This window comes from Meles meles, chromosome 17, assembly GCF_922984935.1.
Source record: "Meles meles chromosome 17, mMelMel3.1 paternal haplotype, whole genome shotgun sequence".
NCBI classification, from domain to species: Eukaryota; Metazoa; Chordata; class Mammalia; order Carnivora; family Mustelidae; genus Meles; species Meles meles.
In genome coordinates, this window is record NC_060082.1 from 903,266 (window position 1) to 930,334 (window position 27,069).

Consider the following 27,069-nt stretch of genomic DNA (forward strand, 5'->3'; position numbering starts at 1 on the left):
CCCCGGCCTCCGGGCCGACAGCCGCTTCCTTCTCGGGGCGCGTTTCACAGCTTGAACCCAAGGAGCATTGAGTCCTGTAGCCGTGTCCGAGCCAGCGGGCAGCGCGCCAGCGGCGAGCACAGGGGCACAGCTGTCCCCACGCTGGCAGATGTGCGGCAGACGCCGGCACCGTGGGCCAACGCCACGCACGGGGTCCGTGGGGTCCGCGGGGATGGAGGGACACCTCCCAGGAACCTCACTGCCACCGAACGCCCCACGGGCGTGGCCGTCCCTGTCCCTGGCACCGCGGGGCCACTGCCCTGCCTGCTCTTTGCTGCAACGGCCCCTGGCCCAGCAGAGGCCCCGGACTCCAGCGGCCCGCAGGGGTGCTGCGAGGGGGCTGTGCGCCCGTCCTCGCAGGGGGCCCGCCCCTGCGCCTGCGTGTGGGCACCTGCAGCCGGAGAGGATCGGACGCCGTCGCCAGCAGGCACCGCCCGCTTCCCCGAACCCGCGGCTACAGAAGGCGCCGGCGTGTGGACAGGGAACCCGTTAGGATTTCATTTGCGCGTCAGGACGTACCTTCTCCTCCACAGTTCCTGAGTCCCCACGGCATGGGCGTCCCCCTCTTCATGACCCCAGAACAGTTCTGGGTTCCGACCCTCACCACTGCGCTGCACTTGGGTGCCCATGTGTCCCCTTTCCCCTCAGCCCCCCTCACTCCCTCCTGAGACCACGCGCCGTCCCCGCCTGGCACCGAGGAGGCAACTGGGTGTGGGGAGCCCAGCGGCACTCAGCCGAGGGGAGGGACACGAGCGAGACAGTCCCGCCGAGCACCCGACGCTCTCCTCCCGTTCACACAGTCCCAGCGGCCCCCCCACCCCGGGCACCGTGATGGTCCCTGTCACGAAGGTGAGGCCGCTGAGAGAGGCGGACCCTCACCCCCAGGTCAAGGGCAGGAGCTGGCACGGCTGGGACCCACACCTCGGCCGCCGGGCTCCGGAGCCCGACCCCAGTCAGACCCCACCCACGCGTTGTCTCCCCCCCCCCCCCCCCCCCCCCCCCCCCCCAGCGGCCGGGACAGAAAATCTCACGCCCGGCGCCAAGGCCTTGAGACAGGCAGAGTGACCTTCCTCCAGGGACTCTGCTGCCTGTGCTGGACTTTGCTGAGGGCAAAGGCGACCTTAGCCCAACTGCCCGGACCTTTAAGTCTGCGGTAACATAACAGATTCCTCTGGAAACCTCCTTTACCGCTCCCCACCCCCACATCCCCTGCCCCAAGACACACATGGGCAATCCCTCCTCCAAGCACAGGACCCATGGAGACACATTCGAGGGACCTCACGACTGTTCACTAAGCAGTAATAAGTGACCTTTCCCAGCGAGAGCCGGCCCGTCGCGATCCTGGGAACCTTGTTTCCGAAGCACCCTCTCCCTAACCCCTCCCAGCTTGAAAGTACATAATGGGCCACTCCTCACCCCCCGGCGCGGATCTCCCCGTCCACGGGCCTGCCCCCTGCTTCAATAAAACCACTTTCTGCACTGAGGACGCCTCAAGAATTCTTTCCTGGCCGTCGGCTTCGAAGCCCAAACTTCCACGTCAGTGAGGATGTCTTAAAAACCAGTTCATTGTATTTTCTAGGAGAAACCCTTCAGAGAAACAGAACACGCAAAGGGGAAATTAATACAATCAGCCCCGTGGACAGCCCTGACAAGGGTCCGAGAGGTGCAGGAGGCAAACAGGCCCACTCCCGGGGAGCCTCCGTGCACGGCCGGTTCCGAGGGGGAAAGGGAGAGACATGGCCACTCAGGACAAGGGCCATGAAGCTCTGTCTGGGGCAAGAGGGCTGTCCCCACGGTCATGAGACTAAGTCTGCGGGGCAGACAGCCATGGACGGGCTCGGAGCCGTGACCCACCTCCTGCTACGTCTAGAGTCACCTGGAGGGGGACCTGGGGGCTCAGTCACTGAGCGTCTGACTTTGGCTCGGGTTATGATCCCAAAGATCCGGGACTGAGCCCCATGTCGGGCTCCCAGCTCAGCGAGGAGTCTGTTTCTCCTTCTGCCTCTATCTCTGTCTCTGTCTCGAATGAATAAATTAAAAATCTTAAAAAAAAAAAAAAATAGAATCACCTGTGCATCCTGGGAAGCCTATGCCCAGTGCCTCCCTGGAGCAATTAGGTCCAGTCTCGGGAGGGACATGGGCCGCAGCGCTGTTCTAAAGGGTGGTGCTTGGGGTGCCCGGATGGCTCGGGTGCCAAAGCCCTGGCCTCTTGGTTTCCACGGAGGTCATGCTCTGGGGGTCGTAGGGTCAGGCCCCACATGGGACTCCCTGCTCAAGCGGGAGTCTGCTTGGGATTTTCTCTCCCTCTGCCCCTCCCCCCTTCGCACAGTCTCTAAGTAAATCAATCCTTACAAAAAATAAAATAAGTAAAGGGTGATTGCTGGGGGATCCAGCCAGCTTTGAGGACCCTTGGTCCAGAGCCCATGCAGAGTGACTCAGCAAAGCCGCGGCTGTTCCTGTGGAGACTCGAACCAGTTTAACTCCCTCCATCCCCCCCACCCGCACCATTCGGGCCCGTCCCGGGGGAATGAGTTGCCCTGGTTTTCTGGGGCACCTTGGCAAGAGCTGGCCGGTCTCAGGCCGTGCAGCTCCAGACGCAACTCCAGGCTCGCGACTTGGGACAGGCCATTAATGCAGAGTCCTCATCTGCAAATGAGGGGACAGTGGCCCCCTAGACGCCCACGTCCTAATCGCCAGAACCTATGCATATGTTCACCCTGCCAGCGAAGAGGGCGGCGGACGCAGACGGGGTTAGTGCGGTGATCGGGTGCCCGTAGAGCAGGGCGACAGAAGCCCGGCTTACCGGGGGCACAGCGCGATGGTCCCGCCACAAGAGGCAGGAGGGGTCGGTGCCCGAGAACCCAGGTGAGAACGGAGGAAGACGCCAGCTCTGGGAGTGGGGACAGGCAAGGGGACAGAGCCCCCCAGAGTCCGAGAGGCTTGCTGCTGGGTGACCGCTCTGGTTTAGTCCCGCGAGACCCATTCAAGCCTCCGGACCTCCAGAACCTTGTGACCGTAAATGTGTGTTGCTTTCAGACACTAAATGGATAATAATTTGTCACAGCAGCTGCAGGAGACGGACGGCAGATGTGTGCGGGGAAGCCAGAGGCCGTGTCAAGGTTAAATGAGACGAGGTCTGCAAACACGGCTTGGGAACGGTTAGCTGCGGTCACCACGTCTCCCGTGGCCGTCCTCTGGGGGGCTGCCCCCTCTCCGCACCCCACCCGGGATGCATCAGCCCTGAGCAGGCGAGGGCCTGGCCAGTCCTCCAGAGACAAGGCAGGCGGCTTCCTAGCGCCCTGCATGACGGTCAGAACCTTGGGCTCTCTGTGGCCCCTGCCCGGACTGGGCAGGTGACGGACGACAGGATACTGCCCTGCCACCCGGACGGCTCCCACCACACAGGAATGTGGCACCGGCCTGGGAACTAAATTTACCCTGAAGGGACACCCGGATCAGAATGTCCTCTGCTGCCTGATCCTCCCTCGGCGTCCTCCTGGTCCTGTTTCCAGAGCCAGGCGGTGCTGGCTCAGCCCCGTCAGTTCGCCTTGAAAGCCACACGCACGAAGCCAGCCCACGGCGACAGACACCACGCGCTCAGATAGGCCGGGGGGTGGGGCAAGGCTGGAGCGCGCCAGCCAGTAGAGCCGGAGGGACGGGCAGCAGCGGAAGCAGGCAGGTGTGGACAGTGCCCACAGGAGCTCAGAGGGGAGGAAGGAGAGGAAGCCTGTGTCCTGGCAGCCAGCCCCAGCGGCAGGAGCCACGGCAGCAGGAGCCCCGGGAGCGGCAGGAGCCACGGCAGCAGGGGCCCCGGGAGCGGCAGGAGCCACGGCAGCAGGGGCCACGGGAGGTTCCTGCCCCACAGCAGCTGCTTCTGGACGAGCCATCTCCCTGCGTTCGCGCCTTTGCAGCCCATGGCAAACTGAGAAGCCCCCACACCAGGCTTGGGTGATGTCACTGACCTCGCGGGAAAGGAGCCCACCCCGCCACACTGCGGGAGGGTGGCCTTGTGGCCACCACGCATCCAAGCCTATAGTTGGGGCGCCGCGGACCACGCAAGGACACAGGCGCCCTGCCTTGGGCCACTCGGTGTCCAGGCCGCGAGGAATAATGTAGTCTCAGGGAAGAGCAAAATTACCAAACTGAGCCTCTGGTGAAGCCGCACGAGCTCCGCTCCCACCCCACATCTGCAAGGGACCCACAGCACAGGCTCTGAGAGGCCCCGGCTCCAGGGGGACCTAGGCCGGCAGAGTGCGCCGGGGTTCTGCCTGTTTCCCTAAGGACCCCCCAAGGAGGGAGACCCGTCACCACTTCCTCTAACCCGTGCGGGGCTGTGGGTCGGCCCTGGTGCTGGCTTGGGGCTGGGGCTCTTCCCACACCCCCGGGGCTCAGCACTGAGAGTGAGTGAGGCCTCCCAGTCACCCACAAAACGCTTTGCTAGTGTGGCTGGGGATGAGCTCCCCGCTTCCCCATCCCTGAGCCCCTCTTGGCGGACGGGGCTGTGCCTCTCTACGTGTGGGCGACGAGCCGCCCCCCGTCCTGCTCGCCAGCCCCCTGGATCCCCACATCTCACCAGGGCCACGTGGCACCCATCCCCCACTCCCTGCGCCGCGCCTGCCCGAGCACACCCCTTCCCTAAAGCCCCCTCATCCCACCTGAGCCCAGGAGCTCTGCCCAGCCCTGGAGGCCCATCCCAACCGGCCTGCATGGCAGCCGGGGGTCCGTGCTGTGCCCCCCACACCTGCCGCCTGCGTCATCCCAGCGCTCCGCGGCCAAGGCGGTGGCGGGACTCGAGGGCTTATCTCCCCGTTCGATCACAAGCCCGTGTAGGGCAGGGACCTTGCCGTCCCCGCGGTGCCCGGCTCAGAACAGACCTTCAATGGCTCAGAATCAAATGAAATAATCACCTTTTGTCCGGTGCTCCAGGCGGCGGACGACGGTTACTATTTCTAACAGCGGCAGGAAGACAAACACCGCCCTGCTCCCCCTCCCCCCAGTTCCACACACAGTGGTGATCGTTTCTCTTGGCTCTCAGACCGACAAGGTTTCTAGCACATTCTGTCAAGAGGCACCAGAGAGGGCAGGAGGAGCCTCGCCCCAGCTGCACAAAGGAGGGAACTGAGGCCAGGGCAGGGCGGGGCCTGAGGTGGCGACCACAAAAGACAGTCCCTCGGAGAGGCCTCGCGGAGCCCAGTCCAGTGACCGAGGCCATCCTGCGCCTGGTCAGAACGGGTGGCCGCGCCATGGCCGGCCGCGGATGCCGGCGTGGGGCTGCGGCCTGCAGAGCCACGGGTCAGCCGTTATGCCGGGCCGGTGGTTGTGGCCGGGAGCGGCTTCGGGACTGTCGTGGAAACACGCTGCTGTGAAACCTAGTGGGGCAGCTCCGTGCTGACCCCATCCTGCAGGCAGGCGGGTCCACAGGCAGCGGCGGCCACCCCACGGCGGCCACCCCACGGCTCACAGCTCCTCCCCGGCAGGGAGCGTGGCTCCGGGAATGGAGAGCAGATCTTCTGGGAGGGTGGGTTTGGGGGAGCACAAAGCCACAGCCGAAGCAGAGGCCACAAAATGCTTGGGACAAGAAAGACCCGCAAGTCCTCGAATCCCCTTCTGTCTTTAACCCACTGAAAGGAAGAGTCTCTCCCCAGATGCCGTTTCTGGCTCCAGGTTTCTATCAATGGTTTGGCTGAAGCGATAGGTCAAACGCAGGAGGACAGGAGGCAAGGAGGGCCCCCAACACGCAGACAAGACCCGGACAGGCGAGAGGGACGAGCCGAGCAAGTGGGGGGCTGCCGAACAGGCAAACCAAAGACGAGGTTTCCCCCCAAACGCCAGCTATGCCAGCAAGGCCGGGAGACCGGGGTCAGGGACGGCGGCCGGCGGCTTGGCAGCTCCGCGACAGACAGCGTTCGCACGAGCACGAGATTCCGCGCTCGCGACCAAGCTGGAAGCAAGGCAACGGCGCCAGCTGTCCTTGGCTGCGGGAACAGAGCGAAAGCAGGTGCATGGTGCTCCGTACCGACCAGCTCGCAGGCCTTGGCAGGTGCAGACCAAGTGGGCTGAGCGGCAAGCAGGGGGCAAGGCAGACAGGCGGCTAACCACGCCGGGGAGGTCGGGGATGTTTCTTCTCGGGGGGGAGAAGACCCTGGCAAGTCCAACCGGGGAGGCGATGGGGCAAGGCTGCTGACCCTTACCATGGGACAGCCAGAAGGACAAGGAGGTGTGACGGGAAAGAGGAAGCCGCTGAAGCCTGGCCCCCACCCCAGGCCACCGACAGGCCGAGGCTCGGCGTCTAAGGGGAAGGCCGGCTGCACTCCAGGCAGGCCTTGGCTCTGGGGCCCGGGGAAGGCAGGGGCAGGAAAGAACAAGACCCAGGAGGGGGCCTGGCCAGCTAGCCAGGAAGGCTGCAGCCTGGCAGGGGTGGGACGGGAGGCCGGGCCCCAAGTCAGACGGCTGCTGCTGTCCTGAAGGTGCCCAGCCTCATCTTGAGGCTGGCCCTGGACCCAGGGGAGGACCCCAGGGAAACTAGCGGAAGGAAGGGGTTTCTAACTGGCAGAGGGGCCCCGTGGAGCCGAGCAGAGGCTGGGGTCCCTGCCAGAGGGGCGGCCGGGGCCGAGGGACCAGGAGCTGCCGCCTGGTATGTTCAGGTCACCGTCCCACCCTGGGCTCTGTCATGGTGACTCGCGCCCATTTTTGGAGAAGAGTCCCCCTGGCTCAGCCCAAATTCCGGGCTGCCTTTGGGCCCTGTGGGAGCGGAGACAGGAGACACGGTCCATGGCTGGAGCTCTGTTCCGAGGCGCTGAGGCTTCACAGGGCTGGGCAGGGCTGACCCGGCTCCAGCCCGCCCCCTCCCTGCCACCGGACGCTGGGCCTATCGCTCGCCTCGAGGCCTCGGCTGGCTTCCTGCAAACAGGGACGGTAACAGAACCCACCTCCCAGGACCATGAGGAGGCCTTCCTGAGGTCACAGAGGCACAGCCCTGCACACAGGAGATCAGCAAGCGGAGGAGACGCCACGGACATCGTGACGTTACAAACCACTTTCCCGATCTAACCTGGGGGTCAGGGCGCGGCGGGGCCGTGAGTGGGGACAGGGGAGGCAGATTCACGTCTGCGCAGGCCAAGCTGGCGGGAACCGGGGCCTTGGGGGAGCGCCCACGCCCACGGACCATCCGTGGCGTAAGGTTACGTAGGAAAAGACAAAGCCAGCTCCGGGGGTGGCCGGCGGGGACAGCTGCACAGCCGTGTGCGGGACTCACTGACGGGGCTGTCCCCGCCGTCACAGTGGCTGATGTTCGGTTACGTGTGGCTCACCACGTGCTTTATAAGGACACTGAAGGGACAGACTCAGGATGTGCCCTTTGGACCACAGCCTTGGCACCCCACCACCACCCCCCGCCGGTGCCCGCGCCACAGCCGGGGCAGGAGCTGTGCCCTGGTCCAGCTCGAGGCCCTGCTCGACTCAGCTGTCCTGACTTCTTCAATTCAGAGATAAACCGAGCCCGGCTCATGTCTTCTCCAGTGACTGGGTGCTGGAGAATCTGACCGGTGGTGATTTTACCACCTTTTTTCTGGGGACACTAGAACACTCAGAATCTTCTCGGTGGCCCAACAGCATGACAACCGTCCAGAACACGAGACACTCCCCCAATCCACGGAGAACGGGCTGTCTTTAGAATCATGGCATCCCCACGATGTCCCACGCGGTGACCGGCACCGGCGGCAGCTGGGAGAGGACAAGTCCTAGGCAGGGGTTCCCTGGCCTTGGGGGCCCGGGCCTGATGGAGGACTGCCGTGTCGAGGAGAAGAGCGTCCCGTGAAGACAGTGGCAATGACGAGACTAAATGGGACGGATTAACTCTGGGAAAGTCATGGGCGGCACACACAGGCCCACAGGGACACAAAAAGCGCCGTGTCGCTGGGCACTGGGCCCCGGGGCCTCGGGCAATTGGACGTCCATCCTCAGAGAAGGAGACCGGGAGCTGGCCCTGGGAAGGGAGGCCGGTCACTGACTCTAATTATCCTAAAAGCTTTTAGATGTCGGGCCGGTTCACAGTTGTGAGGGACGTACCAGGAGTCCCGTTCAACTCCAAGATGTTCGAGCCAAAGAACTGTCCGCGATATTCCCCGTCTCAGGTTGGAGGCTGTTCTGAGGCGAGAGTCCGCTCCCTTCCTGGACAGAGGCCAGGGGGGCCGGAGAAGGGCAAGGCCGCCCGGACCGCCCCACAAAGAGACAGGGCCCCACGAGGGCTCAAGGGCGGAGGACACCCCCCTCCGTGTCGGGCTCCTGGAGCTGAGGAAGCTTCTGGAAGAGCCGGTGAGAGGCTGGAGTCACTGGAGCTCCGCCAGGGCCACCGTTTCGAACCTGCTGACAGACACAGGCGCCCTGTTGGGGCACCGAGACAGAGCGACATTTCTAGGTGACATGACAGAAAGTCAGTAGCGCAGTCGGAGACAACACGGGCCCCAGGGGCTCCGGGAGGGCCACAGGGCAGGAAAGCCCTCTTTGGGGCAGGAAGGGTTAAACCCAAGGGTTTAAAGATTTAGCAAATAAACCCGAAATGTCACATGGAGACTGCCAGGCTAGTGCGGTAACCATGGCGATCAGTGGCCGCGCACAGAGGAGAGGAGGGACCCGTGACGGTGGTCGGGGAGGAGGCCACACAGGGTTGGCTCACGGACCCGGGCCCCAAGCCACGCAGCCACAGAGGCCAGAACAGGGCTGTGGCCGCGGGGCCAGTCGGCCACACAGACGCTCTTTGCTCTCCTAGATGAGGGGAGAAGACGTCCGCCTGCCTGCCCCCATGCTTGTCCTCATTCCTCTCTTTGTTCTCACTGGACACCTGCTCTGGGAGGCGCTCCAGCTCCGGGACACGACAGTGAGTCACGTCGTCCCCTCCGCACGGACTCACAGCAGGGAGCGGTGCCGGCACGAAGCGGGGCTACCGTCGATGGAGGGGTCGGAGCCAGCAACAACCTAGCTCCTCACCCACAGCCCAGGGTGGCCAGGGGCAGTCCTGGAGGTCTTGGGGTCTCGGGGAGTGCCTGGGCCACTGGCCCATCCTGGAGCCAGTGAGGGCAAGTGAAATTGATCAGCCAGCCAGCCAGAGACACCCACCCCTAGGAAATGTCTCCCAGAGGCCTTCCAGGACAGAGACGACAACCCACTGTGGTTAGGCAACCGCCACGTCCCTTGGAGGACAGACAGGCCTTCCTTCTCTTCGTTCTCCACTGCCCTGAAATGCTCCAGGCCGGTCGCTGCTCCCGATGAACACGGGACTCACCCAAAGCCTCATCTCCCTGTGGCCCCTGCCTCACCCCCCGTAGCCACACAGACTCACGCATACGTCATGTCATGGCACTTCTTAGCCTGGTCCCTGTGTGTCAAGGTATAGGACAAGCAGCCTCCAAAGGCAGGGAAGGGCCTGAATTATTTCTGGATTCCCAGCATCTGACCAGGTAGTCCTGGGGTGGGGGTGAGTTCGGGGGGGCCTTCTTCCACCGAGAGAGCGAGGGTGAGGGTCTGGAGCCAGACTCCGCCTGGACGGTCCTCCCGTTCCCCAGCGGGAGACGCCACCAACTCATCGGACAAGGGGCCTCAAAGCCTCTGGGCCAGGAAGGCCTCCCGCAGCCCGGAGGGCTATGTCCCTGCGCGGCCTGTGACACACACAGGAGGGCGCTCAGGCCTGTGGTCGCGACACGCCACGGGAGGCGAGCCCCTCTGTAAGGGGATATTCTCCTGAATATAATGTACGTCCTACAACTTGAAGTCATTGCCCTGCCCGCCGAGAGCTCACTGGCATTTAATGGAAACACCGCCTGAGACGCACTTGCCAAATCCCAGTGTCCCGTTGCGCAGGTGCGTGTCCCGACCCATGCGGCTGGAGGCCCCATCTCGCTCCTGTCCTTGCGTTCCTCAGGTCCTCTGGAAGGTCTGGAGGACATCGCGCCCCCAAACAGGAGTGGCGGCCTCAGTCCTTTGACTTCGGACCGACCTGCAACCACAGGCAGAGGAACCGCCTCTGAGGCTCCAGCGCACGCGGGGTTGGACGCGCGGATTTTCTGCCCCTGCTCTGGGCCCTGCAGCTTCCCGCCCTGGGGCTTCACCCAGGCTCTGCCCCTCCCTCCAGAATGGGGGTGCTCCCCTGCACCCCGGCCCCAGGCTCCCAGCCAGGGAACCTCCTCCCCGCGGAAAGCCCGCCCCATGCACCCTGCTTCCTGCAGGCTCCTCCCCACGAGAGCGAGCCCCGCCCCTCAGGCTCCTCCCCCAGAGCGAGCCCCGCCCACCCCTGCAGGCTCCTCCCCAGGAGAGCAAGCCCCACCCCTCGGGCTCCTCCCCAGAGCGAGCCCCGCCCACTCCCGCAGGCTCCTCCCCAGAGCGAGCCCCGCCCACTCCCGCAGGCTCCTCCCCAGAGCGAGCGCCGCCCACTCCTGCAGGCTCCTGGACCAGAACCTGGCCCATCATTTCCTCCCCCTCCCGACTGGCCCCTTCCTGGCAGCAGACGGACACACGCAGTCTCTGTAAAAGCGGACCAGACACCCCTCCCTTAGCGGTGCGTCCTCTCCAGCTGCCACTCTGGCTTCCTGCAACCAACATGTTAGCTCCAAGACTGGCCTACACTCCCCATCTCACTCCACCACTGCCCTGCGACTGCCCTGCCCACTGGAGGAGGGGCACAGGGACCCTGCCCCAGTCCAATGCCCATGACCCATGTCCCCAGCTCCTCGACCTCCTGGGTCTCCTCTGGCCTCCCTGACTGTTCCTTCTCCTCTGGGGGTCTGCTGTGTCTCTCCTCTCAACCACCGCCCCCCTACCAGGGGCCTCTGCAGCCCAGGCCTGGAGACAGCTCTGTTCCTCCCTGCCCTCCCCTCCCCTGCCAGACCTCAGACTCCGCAGACTGACCTGGTGATCACGCCTACCTCCGGCTCCTTCTGGGGCTTCAGTCTGAATGGCACTCCCAGCCCCTGAGCGACCGAGGGCAAGGAGACTCCTCCCCTCTCTGCAGACAGCATCTCTGTCCCAACCAGTGCCCAAGTCTGGGCAGTTTCACTGCTCGACTCCCTCATGCACAGTCCTTCCTGTCCTGGCTCTCGTCTTGCCCGGTTAGGTCATCACCAAGCCGGGGCACATAGCTTCCCACTGGGGCTGCCATACTCCATGGATCCACGTCCTCTCGCCGAGGACCTTGTCCTGGGGACAGAGGGGTGCACGCTGCCGTTTCCCTCTCCAGGCCTTGGTTTGTTTTGCAGTGTTTTGCACAAACTCTAACCCACGACCCTTTGCTGTGGGCACCATGATCAGCCCCATTTTGCAGAAAGGAAATTGACTAAGAGGGATTAAGTAACTCCCTTAATGCCACCAGAGACACGAAAATGTGACGAAGAGCACGATTTGAACGCACACCCGGCTACCCAACAGTCCACATTCCCTGCGACCCGCTACCCTGCCTTCTGGGAGGAACCAGAGACCTTAGTGGGAGCCGTGGCTTCGCTCAAGGGCGGTACGTCTTCGGGAGCAAAGGTGATTCCGGGGTTTCTAGCGCCAAGCACTGGGCTCCTGTGCCAGACACCACAGAGTGGACCCGACTGCGTGTGTGGCCAGTGCAAGAGCAGAGGACAAGGAGTCTGGTGTGTCGGCGCCAGTGGCCTCTAATAGCAGGGCTGCGGCCCCGGGACGGGAACGGGCGCTGCCGGGGCCTGGGGGCGATGCCAGACCGGTCTGGGCTCCCCCAGGGAGACCGCTGCTGCTGTCAGAGTTTTGGTAAAGAAATGAAACGCCTTGTTTTTATGCGTGCATTTCTTTCCAGGTTACGCTGGCCTGAGGTTACAGATACCTGAGGCTCTGAACTCTCCCTGCCCCCAAAAGCCAAGCAGAAGAACCTGAGGAGAAATGGGGCGGCCGTCTTCCAACGGCAGAGCTGGCCCATGGGAGCCCCGGGCCCCCACTCACCCTGCCCGGGGCCGAGCAGACGTCCCCGCAAGCCCCCTTCCCCTCGGTGGAGGGCAGACTTCCCAAGAACCGGTGCTGCCCATCATGGAGAGCCACCCTTCACCATCAGAGAGCCCCCCTCGACGGGCAAGAGCCCCCCTCGGTGCGCCTTCCAAGCCCACCGCCCACCTCCGGGAGCCTTGCAAGCCTGAGGCTCCATGACAGGAAGCCAGAGTTGGGTTAAGCCAGAGTTGGGTTAAGAGCTACCCGGTTTCAGAATCCTCCCTCAAAGACACAAGCCATCCAGACTGACAGGAGGGGGACGAGTCCAGAAGGCACCCCAGCCACCCACGTGCCAGGGCCGGGCCCAGATGCGAACGTCCAGGGCGGGGAGGGCAGTGCCCACAGGGTCATGTGTCTGAGCCACGTCCCCCGCAGCTGGTGCGGCCAAGGGACATGGTGGGCGCCCTTCGCACAGGCCCCTGCCTCCGCCCCTCTGCGGAGCCGGGCCACACCCCTGCTTCCTGTGGCCCCAAGGCCTCCCCACACTGCCTCACCCCTGCAGGTGTCCCCAGCGCGGCCCTCCCCCAGCAGCTGCTGCGCCCAGACCTCAGCCAGAGCAATACAGAAGGAGGATGCTTAGGGTCCCCCCTTAACAGATGGGGACACCGATGCCCAAGACCACAGGCCGAGGAAGAGGCCCAAGTGCGCGTGATCTAATGCCCTTTTACTCAGACGCCGCAGACCCTGCTCTGTCAGCCACCGTGGGCCCCTGGACAGGCAAAGATTCGTGACGTCACCATCCCTAAGTCTGGGGAGAAAGACCCAGAACAGGCAACTGCAGTGTGGGCGGGCAGGGTGCGTCCTCGGGAGCCCCACAGGAGCCAGCTGTCCCCATGCCGACTGCCAGGACCCAAACCAGCCCTGTGTCCCTCGGGCACGAGAAGGTCCAGCTCCACGCAGAGATCGTTTCACTGGAAAGGCAAGGGGACAGAGGGAGCCAGCGACTGGTGATTCCCCACATGACCTGGGGGGTGGGCACGGGACCACGGGGCACAGCTCTGGCGGCTGAGAGCCCAGGCAAGCCGGGGCCGTGGCGGGGCGGCAGGGGGGAGGGTCGTCCACCTGGGGGGAGCACAGAACAGAGGTCACAGGAAGACCGGCAGCTTCCATTTCATAAACACCCGCCCTGGACTCCGCTGCCACCCCCTCTCAGGGTCCAGCAGAGTGGGGGAGGGCACGTCCATACTTCACATGGGGAAACTGAGGCCCGGAGAAGCTGTCACTGACCCCAGGTCATGCAGGCCGAGGTGTCCAAGCCAAAACTCGGTGCCGGCGGTTTCGCTCTGTTTCTCCACACTGTGAGGGCCAGGCTGAAATAAGAGCCCAGACCAGCGTCCCCTACTGCCCGTAATTTGGGCAAAGCGGAGAGGGCGCCAAGTGAGCTGTGGGTGCGGGGCCGGGCCAGGCTGGGCCAGCTCTGAAGCCGTGGCTGCAGCCCGAGCTGGGAACACGGACCCCACAGGAGTCCGAGGATGGGGCGTCTGCTCTCACAGTCCCATCGCCTAGAGTGGGAACCGCAGCGTAGGGCAGAGGCTGCTGTCCGCTCCCCGTGCCCCTCCCTCAAGCCGGGGTCCCCGCTGAGCTCCAGGATTCTGGCTTTCCTCTTGGGCCTGGTGATACCTTCCACAGAGGCCGGTCGATAGGTAGCAAACGGGCTCCCTCCAGATGCCAATACAGGGGCTCAGAGGTGAAGGGAATCCCCGGGCCCCACAGCTGGTTTGGGCCGGGGGAGAACCTGGGCCCTCCGGCCTGTCGTGGCCTCTGCGGGGGGCTGACTGGACAGCGGTCAGGGCCAAAGGCCCCCAGCTCCACGCAGCTCCGAGCGCCTGACAGACCAGGATGGCGTGCGGACGCAGCCCTCAGTGCACATGTTCTGTCTGAGCGCCTGTGAGCCCGGAGAGGTGCGGCTTCCAGACCCGTGTCCTCGGGTCATCCACAGCCGGGAGCCCTGCCAGCAAGCCGGGCCGTGGATGCGTCTGAGAGCACCTGCCAGCCCCGTCCGAGAAGCCCCACCACAATGGGGACGAGATTTGCATGGCGTTTCCGGCTCACAGAGCACTCCTTGTCCTGTCTCCGTCCTCAGACGGAGAAAGGTCAGGGCTGGCCAAGGACTCACTGTGGGACGAGGTCCCGGCCGGGACTCAGCCCAGTTTTTCTGACGGTGAGCTCTGGTCTTTGTCCGTCTGTCGCCCGCAGCCCAGATGTGCAGCTGGCGGCGTTCCCCCAGCCCGGGACGGGGATCCTGTCCAGACTCCCATGCACTGGAGGGAAAGCATCTGGAGTTCCAGGATGACCCAGCCTGCCGTGGAGGGGCCCGGTGGCGGGGGCCAGGGTCCCGAGAAGTTGCTGCAGATCTCCTCACGCCTGCCTCCCGCCCTGGCCCAGAGGGCCTGCTTGTCTCCGGCCAGGATGTGCACCCAGAGGCCCAACTGACACTTCTCTGGGGGCCGAGTCACTTCTGAGCAGCGAGGAACAGCAGCCCCTTACCACGTCAGACTCGCATTCCACTGAGAAAGTGACGCCTCCCCAGCCCTCAGGGCCCAGCGGCATAAAGGCCACACCAGTGGGACACACAGAGTGCTGCTGGTGTCTGGAGCCGTGCACGTGTGTGCGTGTGTGCACGTGTGTGCGTGGGTGGGGACATGAGGAGGGATTGCCTCGGTCGGATCAGGAGGTCGGTGGTTCAAGCCCTGGAACTGTCCACAAGAGACAGAAAAAGTACGGGGCTCTCACACTGCCTGGTGAGGGTCCCGGCCGGGGCTGCCCCCCATATCTGAGGCCATGTTCGCCTCTGGGATCCCCAAATGAAGATGCCGTCACAAGCGTTCTGAACTGGGGCAACCCCAGTTCCCTCTCTCATGAGGGTGCAACCTGGAAGGGAAGGGCCCTGCCGTCCGCGCCCTCAGGGTAGGGGGGAAGAGGCACGTACCTGGACCTCCCGCGTGTGGTAGGCGATGATCAGACCCAAGAGGATGATGGTGGACAGACTGATAAGGCATTTCAGGGCCAACGAAAACATGGAGTCCTGCGGGAGAAACGGAAAGAGCATTAGGACAGTCAGGAAGGGGGCCAGCCACAGGGCTCTGCAAAAGGAGTGGGGCTCAGGGGCCCCTCGGGCTGAGCATCCCCCCTCCTGGCCTCTGTTTTCCAGAGTTCAGGCCTGTTTGCATTCCTCGGGCTCAGTTCGCAGGCGTTTGGAAGTCTGCCTCCGGGCTCCTAAGTCGTGCGATCATGCCTCCTGCTTGCCCTGCTTTCCTACAGTTGGGGAGTCAATGTCTTGCCAGCCTGGACCTCCCGCTCCTCTGAACCTAAACCAGAGGACTCCTGGGCTCCTTCTACCTCTGACCACGAGGGGTTTCCTCGGGCATGATTAGAAGGTCCCGCAGGTGCTCTCTCCACTCAGGTGAGGTCAGGAGCGGGGAGGGAGGCAGGGGTGCCAGAGGGGCTGCTGGGGAGCCAAGAGGGGTCTCCCTGCGCGGGTGAGGCGGGCAGGGTGGGCCCCCGTGTTCACTGCCTCTGCCAGCCCCGGGCCTCATGTGCTCTGGACACGGCCCCTTCCCAGCAGTGTGACCTCGTGCTGTCCGCTCCTCCTCTCTCTGCCCCAACTGTCCCCTGCGTCCAGTGGGGGTAACGTGAGACCCTGCCTCCCAGGGCCGCCGGGAAGAATGAAGGCGTGTTTGGAGATGTAAAGTCTCCAGACCTATGCCCGGCAGGGTCAGGTGTCCAGGCTGGGGCGCAGTGCCCTGCTAGGCATTGGGAAGCCAGGAGGTATGGACGACCCCGGTCCCCCGGGAAGATGGGGACACCACCTGAGCAGAGCAGCCGGTGGGCCAGGCAGCAGGTCTGAGGGCTCAGTCCTGAGACGCACAGCCTGGCAGCAACAGCCCCGCGCCTGGCGGCTCCGGCCCACACGGATCCCCACAAGGCAGCTTCTGCTGCGCAAGGGGGCGGCCCATGGCTGCTCTCATCCGTGCTCACGGCGGCCTTTGGCCTCTACTCCAACCGGACGTTACAGGAGGCCGCTCCAGGGGTGACTGGCTTGGGCCCGGGTTCAAAGCCAAGGTTTCTGACTGGCGCCCAGAGCCCTGCCCTCAGACCCCCGGCCCTGTCGCAGCGAGAAACAAGCGGGAGTGAGATCGGACCCAAAACAAGCGGGAGTGAGGTCGGACCCATGGGAGCAGATCCGAATGGCAGCTCCGGTCGTGGGAGGCGTCTCCGAGCTAGGAGGCGATGGACGGCCAAGTGGGGCCCCGCAGGGCTGGGGAGGGCCCCACGGCCGGAGGGGACAGACCACCCTGGAGGCTCTCAAAGGCTCTCAAAGGCTCTCAAAGGACAGAGGCTCTGGTCTGCAGGGTGGTGGCGTCCAGCAGGGCAAGCTTGGGGGTCGGGGAGGCCCCGGACCCGCAGTGGCCCCACGCTCCCCGGCCCTCCCCCTGCAGGCCAAGACAGCAAGAACCTCTCCCTGGGTCTGTCGCCCCCCCCTGCAGGCATCTGATGCAGTTGCTGGCTGGGGCCCCTTGGTGCTGGGGACCCGAGGAGAATGAACGCAACCATGCCTGCCTGCCTGCCCTCCTCCCTCCATGACGGTTCAGCCCTTCTCAGTGCGGGACCAGGGGGTGATCAGGCGCCCTGCCTGCTGGACGCTCCCGCCGATCTGGCCTTGCACAGGCCCCAGTCTGGACGCCGCGCAGGCCCCCCAACCAGGAGCCGTCCATTCCCACTGCCCAGGTGACCGTCTACACCTCGGCCAGCCTCCACGGAGGCTCTGTGGTCCACACCGCAGCGCAGAGCCGGTGGCCGCTGGCTCGGAGCACACGCGTGGACAGGGCCTCGGGACACCCCGGGGAGATTCCCGTCTCTGAGAGCGGGACTGGGTGCTGGAAATACCACCCAAGCCTAGAGGTCCGACCTACAGACGCTGAACACAGCCCGGACCCGGCCGCTTCCGGACGAGAAGACCATCCCGACAGGGACGACGGGGCCGGCTCTCCCTGCTCTTGAGCCGGAAACGACCCTAATTTCTCCCTTCAAGGGCTCAGAAGGCTTCTGGGGAGCATCACGCCTCCCCTGGGAAGGCTTCAGGATCAGCTGCACATTTCAACATCTAATTTATTTCTTTTGGCAGAAATGAACTAAAATCCGAACCCAAGTCTATTCCCGTCATTTTTAGAGGAAGAGAGGGAGGGAAAGGGGCAGCCCTCCTCTGGGCCTCTTCCTTTTGTTCTAAAACTCAAAGCCTTTACATAAGAGGCGCCTTCCACCCACTCCTTGGGTCCGCTCAGCTCCAGCCCCACGGGGGGCGAGCTTTGTCCTGGAGCCGCGGGACCTTCTCCTTCCTGCAGACCTCCTGGCATTCTCTGCCACGTGTCCATGAAAAATAAACTATCAACAATTTTTAATAGCGGGAAAACATGTCAAAGTCTAGCTGGACCAGAAATGTCTTCCAGTTGCTAAAATGTGGATTTTCCGTCTTTTCTTTGCTGCCTCAACTCCAGCGAAGCTTGGAATCGATACCATTCTTTGGGGGACAGTCGTGAGCAAGTCAGCGGAGCCCACCCCGTAGGGCACCTGCCACCCGCTCTGCTCCACAGGCTCCCACCAGCGGGGCCGAGGGGCTGCTAGGCTGGGAGGGGGTCCCGTTGAGCGCCAGCCCTCTCCTCGGTGTCTTGGAGCTCTTCACAGCGGAGCGCTGACCCCAGCACACAGGAACGCTGGGGAACATCCCCGCAGATCAATCATTTTAAAAGCCATTATTCCTAAATGCCCAACACTGTCAGAGTGGTCACATACATTCGAGAGTGGCCAGCGAGGGGCCACCAGGTAGCCAGTAAAGACCATTTCTGTTGAGAATACGTGAAGAGGAAAAGCCCGTGATACCCGCTGAAAACCGCCGACGCCAAAGCTGTCTGGATGGTCCTTCCACTTACTTTTAATTGTTTTACTTTTTTTAACACAAAAACAACTGAGACTACAGCATCGCACGATACAGAGCGTCAGGGCGCACGGGCCGTCGCGAGCCGTCCTGCAGCCGGCCAGGGGGAGCCTGCCGCCCCGAGAGCGCTGCGCACAACAGGGGCTTGACAAGCGCTTCTAGAACTTTCTCCTCCACCCACCACGCGCCGGGTGGCCCCACTGACCAGGCCACGACATCTCCGTTGTGTCGAGAATCAGGGAGACAAGGTGACTTCGCCAAGGCCACACTCTAGCCCGGATTTCGGCCATCTACCGGACTTTCCGCAGACCGCTCTGCCGTCCTTGCGGAGGCTGGCCACGGCCGTCCATCGGGGCCGCAGCCGAGACTCCTGGGAGGGTGGGGGGTGCTGCCTTCTGGTGAGGGACCCCCACCCACCGGCGAGCCCTCCGCACGCTGTGACCTTTTGCCGAGGACTCCGGCTGGCCCACGGCACAGCGGAAGGCCTGCCACGCCCGCTGGGCCTCACGGAGCCACGTCTACACGGGACCAAACAGACCCTGACACACTCGCCAACACGGGGAGGCAGGACTCCAGAAGCCAGGGCGCAGCCTCCTTTGTGCGCCCCCAGATCCCGAGCCCCGCCCACGCAGGGCACCCCTGCCCACCCTCCGGCCACGCCCCGTGGCCTCCAGTCTCTGCAGCAACGACTCTCAGAGCTGCTCACCCGTCCTGCCCCAGCCTGTGCTCCCCGAGGCCGGGGGGAGGGTGGGGGCGTGTGTCCCCCGTCTCTGCCCAGCCTCGTGGCCTCCAAACACGGGGCACGACCGTAGCGGTGACAGCAGATGTTCCCAGAGACGCTGGAGTCCTAAATGTGGCTGACTGTTGGCGACACTTGAAAATAAGAGAGAATCGGAGTCCCGGGGGACAGGCATGAGGCTCACCAAGGGAGCAGCGCGCAGGGGACCCCCGAGCCGAACGGACGCCCCCCAAGCGTGCGTGCGTGTTCCTGCGTCTGTGGTCGCCCCGTGGTTTCTGTCGCCGGTCAGGACCCCAGGGCGGGGGATGTCAGCTAACACTTGCATTTGCTCAACTGAGCTCTGCACGGCTGCCCTCCCCCGGGAAACCGTAGTAGCAGAAACATTCTCGTCTGCAAGGTCACCTGTCCCTCAGCCTCGCTGCAAACCCGCCGGACGCTCGGTGCCGGCGTGACCTCTGGCTCTGGAACGGCGGTCCCGGTTGGACACTCACTCGGGAACGTGGCGCACGTCGGAACCAGCCCTGGGGCGCAGGGAGCCTGAATTCTGGGTGCCGCCCTCTGCACCCCTGCCCCAGGACCTCTCCTTCTGCCCACTCTCCCTGTCCTTCATGGCGGTGCCCTGCGGGGCTCCTGGCCAAGCTCAGGCCCTTCCCCGCAGTGCTCTCAGCCGTCCGGCCCCAGTGCGCCTCCCGTACCGGCGACTCGAGGCTGCGACCGTGCACCACGACGCTCCCCAGGCACTGGCTATCTGCGGGGCCCAAACACTCCTTCACTCATCCATGCACCCTGCAAGCGTTTCCCGAGTGCTCAGCCATGGCCAGGCCCTGCGCTGGGCACCTGTAAAACGCCAAGGGCTCCCCATCTCCTCCACCCACACCCGCTGAGCTGGGATCCCACAAGGCTGGGGAAGGGGCGGGTGCGCAGGGCCCCGAGAAGCCGGGCTAGGATGCTCAGAAACGGGCAAGAAGCTCCAGGGGAGGGAAGAGGCCTGCAGGCCGCGCTCTCGGTGACGAGAGCCCCTGACTCTGACCCTGACCCTATGCGCTGCCGGTGAGGTGAGGAGTGTGGACAGCACCTTCCCCACTGAGGGGCTCTGAGCTGGTTCGCTCCCCCACCGAGTCTGGGGCGCCTGAGGGATGTTCTTGAGGCCAGCAGCGACACCCTGAGCTGGCGGACGGGGGCCAGGAGCGGGGCCCGGACCCGCAGCCAGTGGGAGACGGCGTCTCTCCCTGTCCTCGGCCCTTGGGGGATTCTGGCTCTGCTTCTGGGAGCTCTGCTCCCGCCCCGGAACACCCACCCGCCCGCCTCGCCATCAGCACCTCCGCGGGGTGGCCCGCAGCCACGGCCACGGGAGCCCAACGGCCCACCGCCGCGAGCTGGCTTGCGCGCCAGGTGGACGCCCCAGAAGGACGGGGTCTCCCTTCGTCCACTCCCAGGTGTCGTCAGGCACACCGTAGGTCAGTGAAGCCAAGCTGAGTGTTAACTCTGAAGAGCCACTTCCGTCCTGACTTTGCAGACACAGCCAGGTGCTGCAAGCCCTGCTCTGGACCCTCCAAGCCACCCCGCCAGGCCCGGGGCGCCCACTCCCTCGCCCAGCACCCCTGGGCAGGGAGGAGGCAGGGCCCGGGGGCAGCCGGAGTCTTGGCCCGCGGACCATCCAGGCCCTGCCTCCCCGGTGGGATGGACCCTGTCTCACCTGCCCCCGACAAGGCCCCCCTCATTTCACCACGGCACTCCCGTCCCCTTCTGGCATGACGGACCAGGGGTAGCCTTAGGTCAGGGCTGGGGGAAGGACGCATCCCAACAGGCATGGCCGGGGCTGGCCCGGTGTGGGGAGGGCAGCGGTCCCAAAACAACACCCATCAGGTCAGGTTGGCCTGGGGCCCTTCTCCACGGCCTCCACTCAGTCATTCCTAGAAGGAGGTAGAGCTTGACGTCTGAGGACACCAGGCACTTAGTAACAAGGACGTTCGGGTCTGAGCAGAGGGAAGCTGGCATGACCGCCCCGACGCCAGCTAAGACATGACCCACCCTGGCCCGGCTCTCCTCTGCCTGATGCCCCAAGGAAGGAAAAAGTCATTTGGGAGACGATGGTACTAAAATCCTGAGTCCGACGGGTCACTCCCAAGGCCACAAACATGACTCCAATTAGGGAGCTGGTCTCCTCTGTGAGGTCTGAGCAGACGGGGGCCGGCAGGGCGTGCGTTCTCCACCGCACACTCATCCACGGTCCACCTTCCTGCCCACTCGCAACACGGGCAAAGATTCCATGCGGTTCAGCGCGATGTTACGTCACACGCCAGCCTCGTGCCGGCCCGGCTCCACACGAGGAGGTCCTTCCAAAGGCAGCCAAAAGCCGGCCCCCCGAGGGAAGCGCTCAACAAACGTGCGCCAGGCAGTGGGTGTGTGAGGCTCTGTCCCCACAGCCCCGGGGGGGACCTCCACGCCAAGGCAGAGTGAGACCCGGGGTCAATCCCCCAAGCTCGGCAGGCAGCACGGGGCCCGAGAGTAGCCACCAGGCCCGGGCAGCCCAGCCCACTCTAGAAACTGAGGGACGTTGGGGCCACAGCCAAACAGTTGACTCCTCGGTACTGACATCTGAAAAACTTCAGCGATTCTAACATGCAGGCCAGGGATGGGACCTGCTGCTCCAGAGGCACAAGAAAATTCCAGAAAGCTGGGCACCACCCCAGTCCTCAGGACACACTGCCAAATAGGTGTGTGGATCCCCAGAACCTTGGAGTGAAAAGGAAGCTCAAGGGGCACCTGGATGGCTCCATCACTGCGCAGCTGCCTGCGGCTCAGGTCATGATCCGGGGGTCCTGGGATCGAGCCCCGCATCAGGCTCCCTGCTCGTCAGGAGGCTGCTTCTCCCTCTCCCACTCCCCCTGCCTGTGTTCCCTCTCTCTGTCAAATAAATAAATAAACTCTTAAATAAATAAATGAATAAATAAACTCTGCTAAAAAAGGAAACTCAAAAGCCATGAAGTTAAATAACACATGACTCTCTGTGAGAGTCCTGGCATTTGGTCAGTCTATTTGATTACCTCCAGGGACAGGGAACTCACTCTCCATCACTACTTTGAAAGGCTCTGACTTTCTCAAAGACCTGGATTCTGCCTTCTCAGGTGCTCTGCACCCAGTAAAGAAATAAACGAAGCCCCATTTTGACGGTATATTGGAGGTGCCAGCACCAGAGTCCTGGATCAGCGGGACCCTGCCCCAGGCACAGAATGCCACGCCCCGAGGCATCCTTGGAGACCAGCTAGTCACGCAGGTTTCGCTCGGTGTGAGGACACGGTGAGCACAGGCTGGCTCAGCGCCCGTCCAGCACCAGCCGGGGTCGAAACAAGGCTTAGAACCTGGGTGCTGGCCTGCCCACCCTCTCTTCTCTGCTTATGAAAATAAAACCACCTTGAATGTACGCACTCTCCATATGCCGGATCCCTGTCCTGGACATCACCTCCCAGTTTCTCCCCTGGCCACTGTGTCTCCTTCTCCAGTAAACACTCCTGAGGGTCTTTGGCCCTCCCCTGCCCGGGAAATGTGCGTGCCCTGGGCCTGCGGGCACCGGCCTCACTCCCGCCCTGCAAGGTGCCCACCCACCATGGGTCTCTCTGACAGGGGCCGACGCACACCTGCATCCCAGGAGACGCTCTTGGGAGCGTCAGTCCCGACAGCCTCAGGGTCCCAAGTCACAGAGAACCACATAACCTTGTTTTGCCCCAGGTGGGACAGAACCCTGGGGAAGACGGCCTGGTTTCCCATCACCCTGAACAGATGGCGCCGCTCCCCTTGCTGGGACGTGCTCCGACGTGTCTCCCAGCTGGCAGAAGCCCCCGGCTTCTGAAGTGTTCTAGAAGGTTTGAACAAATAACTGTGCTTCCTCGACGGCTGGCTTCAAAGTCGTTCACGTGCTCTTGTTTAAGTCCATCGGGCCCCAAACCAATGAAACGGAAGGAAGTCACTTCGCTCCCTGGAGGCTGTGTGCTCGCACCGGGCTCCAGTCCCGCCCAGCCCCTCCCACCTGCCCCGGACGGGCAGCCCCGCTCACAGAGCTGCGGGAGCCCATGGGTCAGCCCATGGCTGCGAACCGGGGAGTTGGCCCTTGGATGCAAGTGACTTGAGATGAAAGCCGCACCCCCAGGGGCAGAGAAGCTCATGCTGGTCCTGGAGATGCCACGTGGGGCTTGCAGACCACCCCCGCCCACCCCTGTCCCTCCCACTCCCTCCCCTCCTCTGCCCACAGTCCCACCTCTCCGGCTGGGGCAGAAGCAACACCAGGATCTCGATACTTCTGGCCTCATCAGATGACTCCACGGCCCACTCCCCGCTGGGTGCCCGAGGCAAGCCCGTCCACACGGGCAAAGTGTTCCCTGAGCCTGGCCATGTCTGGGCCCACTGACCATCTTAAGATCCCCAGGAATCCCACGTGGTGTGAAAATCGCGGCGGGGCCGGCTGCAAGGCTGTCTCTGGGGGCTGATCGGAGCATCCCAGGTAAGAATGAGCCCTGTCCGCACTCCGGCCCCCACACCATGTGCCCCTGTGCGCCCCCGGGCTGGGCTGCGGCAGCAGGACGCGGAGGACAGCATCCCCTCCCTCCCTCTCACAGCCGCGTACCACCCCGGGCACACAGACTCAGCTGGAGGGGGCTTCTAGGTCACCTCGCCCCACACCCCCTTTCCCAGCAAGGAAAGGAGGTGCAGAGAAGGGCTCTCTCCTTCTGATCTGCTCCAGGCCACACACCAGTAGCAGAAAACGCTCATCTCGCCCTGAGTCTTCTGAGGGCCGGACTGGTGTTGCCCCTGTCCTGTCCTGGCCACCTGACATCGGGGCCCCCATCTGAGCCCCCTGCCATCCCTCCAAGGGGCTCCGCCTGGTCTGGGGGGGCGGGCATTTCTTCCACGGTTAATTCAGAGCAAATCGGGGGAAACAACCCCGACCTACTGCAGGTTCTCCATCTTGTTGTTGCTTAAAAATAGAAGAGCTTAAACACAAACAAAGGGAAACGGTCTGGAAAAATCTGGAAAAATAACCAGTCGGCGTGGAACAATGGGTGCTCTGGCCCCACCCCGTCAGCACCGGGAAAACTGCTTTGCAGAAACTCCACTCCGGGCCTCGTGGCCACAGGCACAGGCCCCCGGTTGTCTGCAAGTGCCGGACGATGTCGAGGAAGCAACGCAGACCGAACCCAGGCTGGGACTAGGCCACCTGGCACTTTCCCGACGTCCCCTTCTCCCACCCAGCACCAAACTCTGGCCCACCCTTGGCCAGAGGCGCCGCCCATTCCAGCACCGGGCACCCCGCGAGCCACATCCCCTGCCCATGTCCATGTCCGAGCTGGCTCCTCCGCGGGCCCAGAAGAGGCGGCCTGGGGGCCTGTCTGTGCAGAGCTTCAAGGCTCACGTGGCCCGAGGGTCCCTGGGATGCGGCCGGGCCCCATGTAGTGCGGGCAGGACAGTGTCCACACCCAGGGGAGTCGCAAACCTCTGTTCCTCCGCGCGTTTATTTTATCTGCTCCCGTCCTGAAGAACTCGACGGGCCGACCTCCTGGCAGGAGCTCACCCCCCGGAGTGGGCTCGCAGCAGAACCACTCTGAGGCAGGAGCCCATGGGTCCCGCAGGGTGCCGTCTGGGGACCCTGCCGGCAGGAGCAAACTCCACAAGGATTCCCCAAGTCCTGTGACCTGCCAGACTCCAAGTCTACTCATTGTCCCCCATTTCCACAGAGGATCTCACCTAATCCTCACAACAAGGAACTGTCGTCCCCACTTGACAAATGGGGAAACTGAAGCACAGAGTGATTGCACTATCTGGTGAGATCCAGGGGAGTGCAGGAGCTTTCTGATTCCAGCCTCGGGTGCGGAGGCCCGTGCTCCCGGTGCGTGCGGTCCCTTGGCAGCCACTGGCCTGAAGCCACAGCTGCTGGCTCTCACCCCCGGGTCACAGAGCCCTTGACCCCAGCCAGCTGGCCGTCTCTGCGTGGGGCTGACCACAGGGAAGCCAGGCCGCAGCCCACAACTGGACCGGTCCTCTCCATCCCCATCCTTAACATCTACCAGCACGGAGGAAGAGTCCTTTCTTCCCTCCGGAGTTCTTTCGAGGAAGAGTGGGCGGACAGCACCCCAGGGTCTGTGCATGGCGTGGCCACGCCTCCCAGCAGGGGGACAGTCGGCACCTGCTGCCTGGCATGATTATTAACACGAATAGTAACCACGAACGTGCTACTCCCCAAAGCCTCCCCGTCCGGACAGAGAATCTAACCATCGTCCCAGATACGGAGCCTCTGTCAGGTCTGGGAGGCCTAAGGGCCTCATGTCTCCCGGCTTCCGCGCCCGCCAGGAGCCACGGCGGGAGGCGTTCCAGGCTGCCATCAGGAGCCCCTCGGCCACGGTCCCGGCCCCCAGGCTCGCGGACAAGCATCATCTTCTGGATCAAGCCTGGTGGACACGGCGTCGCTGCACCTTCATAACGACACGACGGTCTGTCATTGCTCCCACTGCTGCCTCTGTCGTGGGCAACCTCGGGCCTCGCGGGCCTTCCCTTGCCGACCGGAAGTTCTCAGCCCAGAGGAGTTGAACAACGTGTTTACGACGAGATCGTTGTGTCCCAGACACCAGCGGAGCGTCTCCTGCTTACGAAGCATTTTTTTGGCCTGGTTTTCTAGTTGAGTTCTGGGTGGTAAGCACAGCCATTCCCAGCTCACAGATAGGAAAACTGACACGTGTCCCAGGGCCACACAGCTCGGGACCCCAAATCTTCTAACACTGTGTTGCCCAAACACTCTTTTCTTCACAGACCCGTGAATGCGGCCTGCCCGGCAGTTCTCGGGAACGTGCCATTCGAGCTGCAGTGGCCGGACGGCCCCCCCCAGGCTGAGGGGACAGGGACGGCCTCTGAGCACACCGGAGGCTGGGCCTGCCGAGGCATCTGTCCCTACAGGCTTCCCCGCAGATGGGCCTGGACCTGGAACCTTCCTCAATGACAGGAAGGAAAAGCCAGCACGGGGCCTGTCCCTCCGAGGGGTCCTCTCTCGCTGTGGCAGGGCACCGGCAGGCTCCCCTCGGCCGTGCCCCCTTGCCCCGGCCGCCCCACAGCTGTGTCCCTGTTTCCCAAGGATGGGGTTGGCGATTGTCAGCTCGCGGGTCTAGGTCTGAACCACGCTCCGTGCTGGGCCCCGAGACCCCGCAGTGCCTGGGCTCCCGGGGGAGGTCATCCCCGACTCCGCGTCGTCCTGCACAGGGTCCAGGTCCTCGTTCTGTCCCCGTGACCTGATAGTAATACTGGATGAGCGCGTGAGCGACAGGAGGGCAGAGCACGGCAAACGACCCCGTCACAGGTCTGGCCGTCCCAGCCCTGCATGTGGGACTGGTGGGGGGTGGCGAGGGGTGGCCGTCACTTCCTGGTTGCCGGACTCAGCAGATTCTCACTGGCTAACAACACACTGTCGAAGCCTCCACACGAACCAGCTGGGAGCTCCGGCGAGGGAAACCCGAATCCCCGCAGCCCCCACCCGGCTCCCTGCCCTGGGCGGCTCTGACCAGGGAGACACGGCGCTCCCGGGGGATGGCCCGTCCTCCCACCCACAGCTGTCTGTGCCACTGGCAAGGGCAGGAGCGGACGCCGGGCCCCGGAGCCCCCAGCACAGAGGGCAGCACGCAAAGCCTCATCCATCGGCTCAGGGGGGCAGGACGGTGCGTCCAAACACACTGACGTGGCCCCAGTTTCCGGGCCGCCTCCCCAGATCAGCTGCTGGTGTCACCGGGGGGCCAGCAGCCGGGACGCCCAGCTGGACGGACGGTCTCGCGGAAGAAGCCCAGCTGGGCCGTGGGCTCGGGGGAGCCGGGACGGCGTTCCGCGGGCTGGGAAGGGCCAGGCCGTGTGAGCCATGGGGGTCAGAGGGCACATCCTTCCTGGGGACTCTGCCCGCTCCCTCCAGCTGCCCCCAGCTGTGTGCGGCGACACCCAGCAGACGCAGGTCAGGTGGCCAGAGCTGGATGGACAACGTCCGCGCTGGGGTCTGGCCCACGTCACCCAGCAGCTGGGCCCAGACCTGGACGGTAGCTCCGGAGGCCCCGAGCCCCGCAGGGCCCGCAGGACGGAGGTGGGTCGCCTGAGCAAGCCGCCTGCATGACTGGGCTCCTGCTGCCCTCCCCGGCCTCACTCACACCGCAGACCTCCCCCTGCCAGCCCACACGCTCCTCGGGCGTCCTCGAGACCCCGTGGGGGCCTGCGACCCCCGGCAGTGCCCCCTCCCACGCGGACCCCTGCTCTCTGCGTCCTCCCCGGGAGCGAGCGTGGAGAGGCAGGTGCCGCGTGCCCCGAGGGTGCGGGACCCGCTGTCCATCCTCTCGGGGGGTCTTCGCGCCCC

The 27,069-nt window shown here is 64.0% G+C and overlaps 1 protein-coding gene across 2 annotated transcripts in view; it reads right to left on the reverse strand.

Annotated features, from left to right (window-relative positions):
* KCNN3 (potassium calcium-activated channel subfamily N member 3) overlaps positions 1-27,069 on the reverse strand; it is a 124,359-nt gene that overhangs the window by 77,236 nt on the left and 20,054 nt on the right. For both annotated transcript variants that reach the window (XR_006815485.1, XM_045982229.1), the window contains exon 2: positions 14,957-15,052. Coding sequence is in view for 1 of the 2 variants with exons in the window: in XM_045982229.1 (XP_045838185.1) it covers positions 14,957-15,052 (96 nt within the window). In the remaining variant the exon portion in view is untranslated. The remainder of the gene's footprint in view (positions 1-14,956; positions 15,053-27,069) is intronic.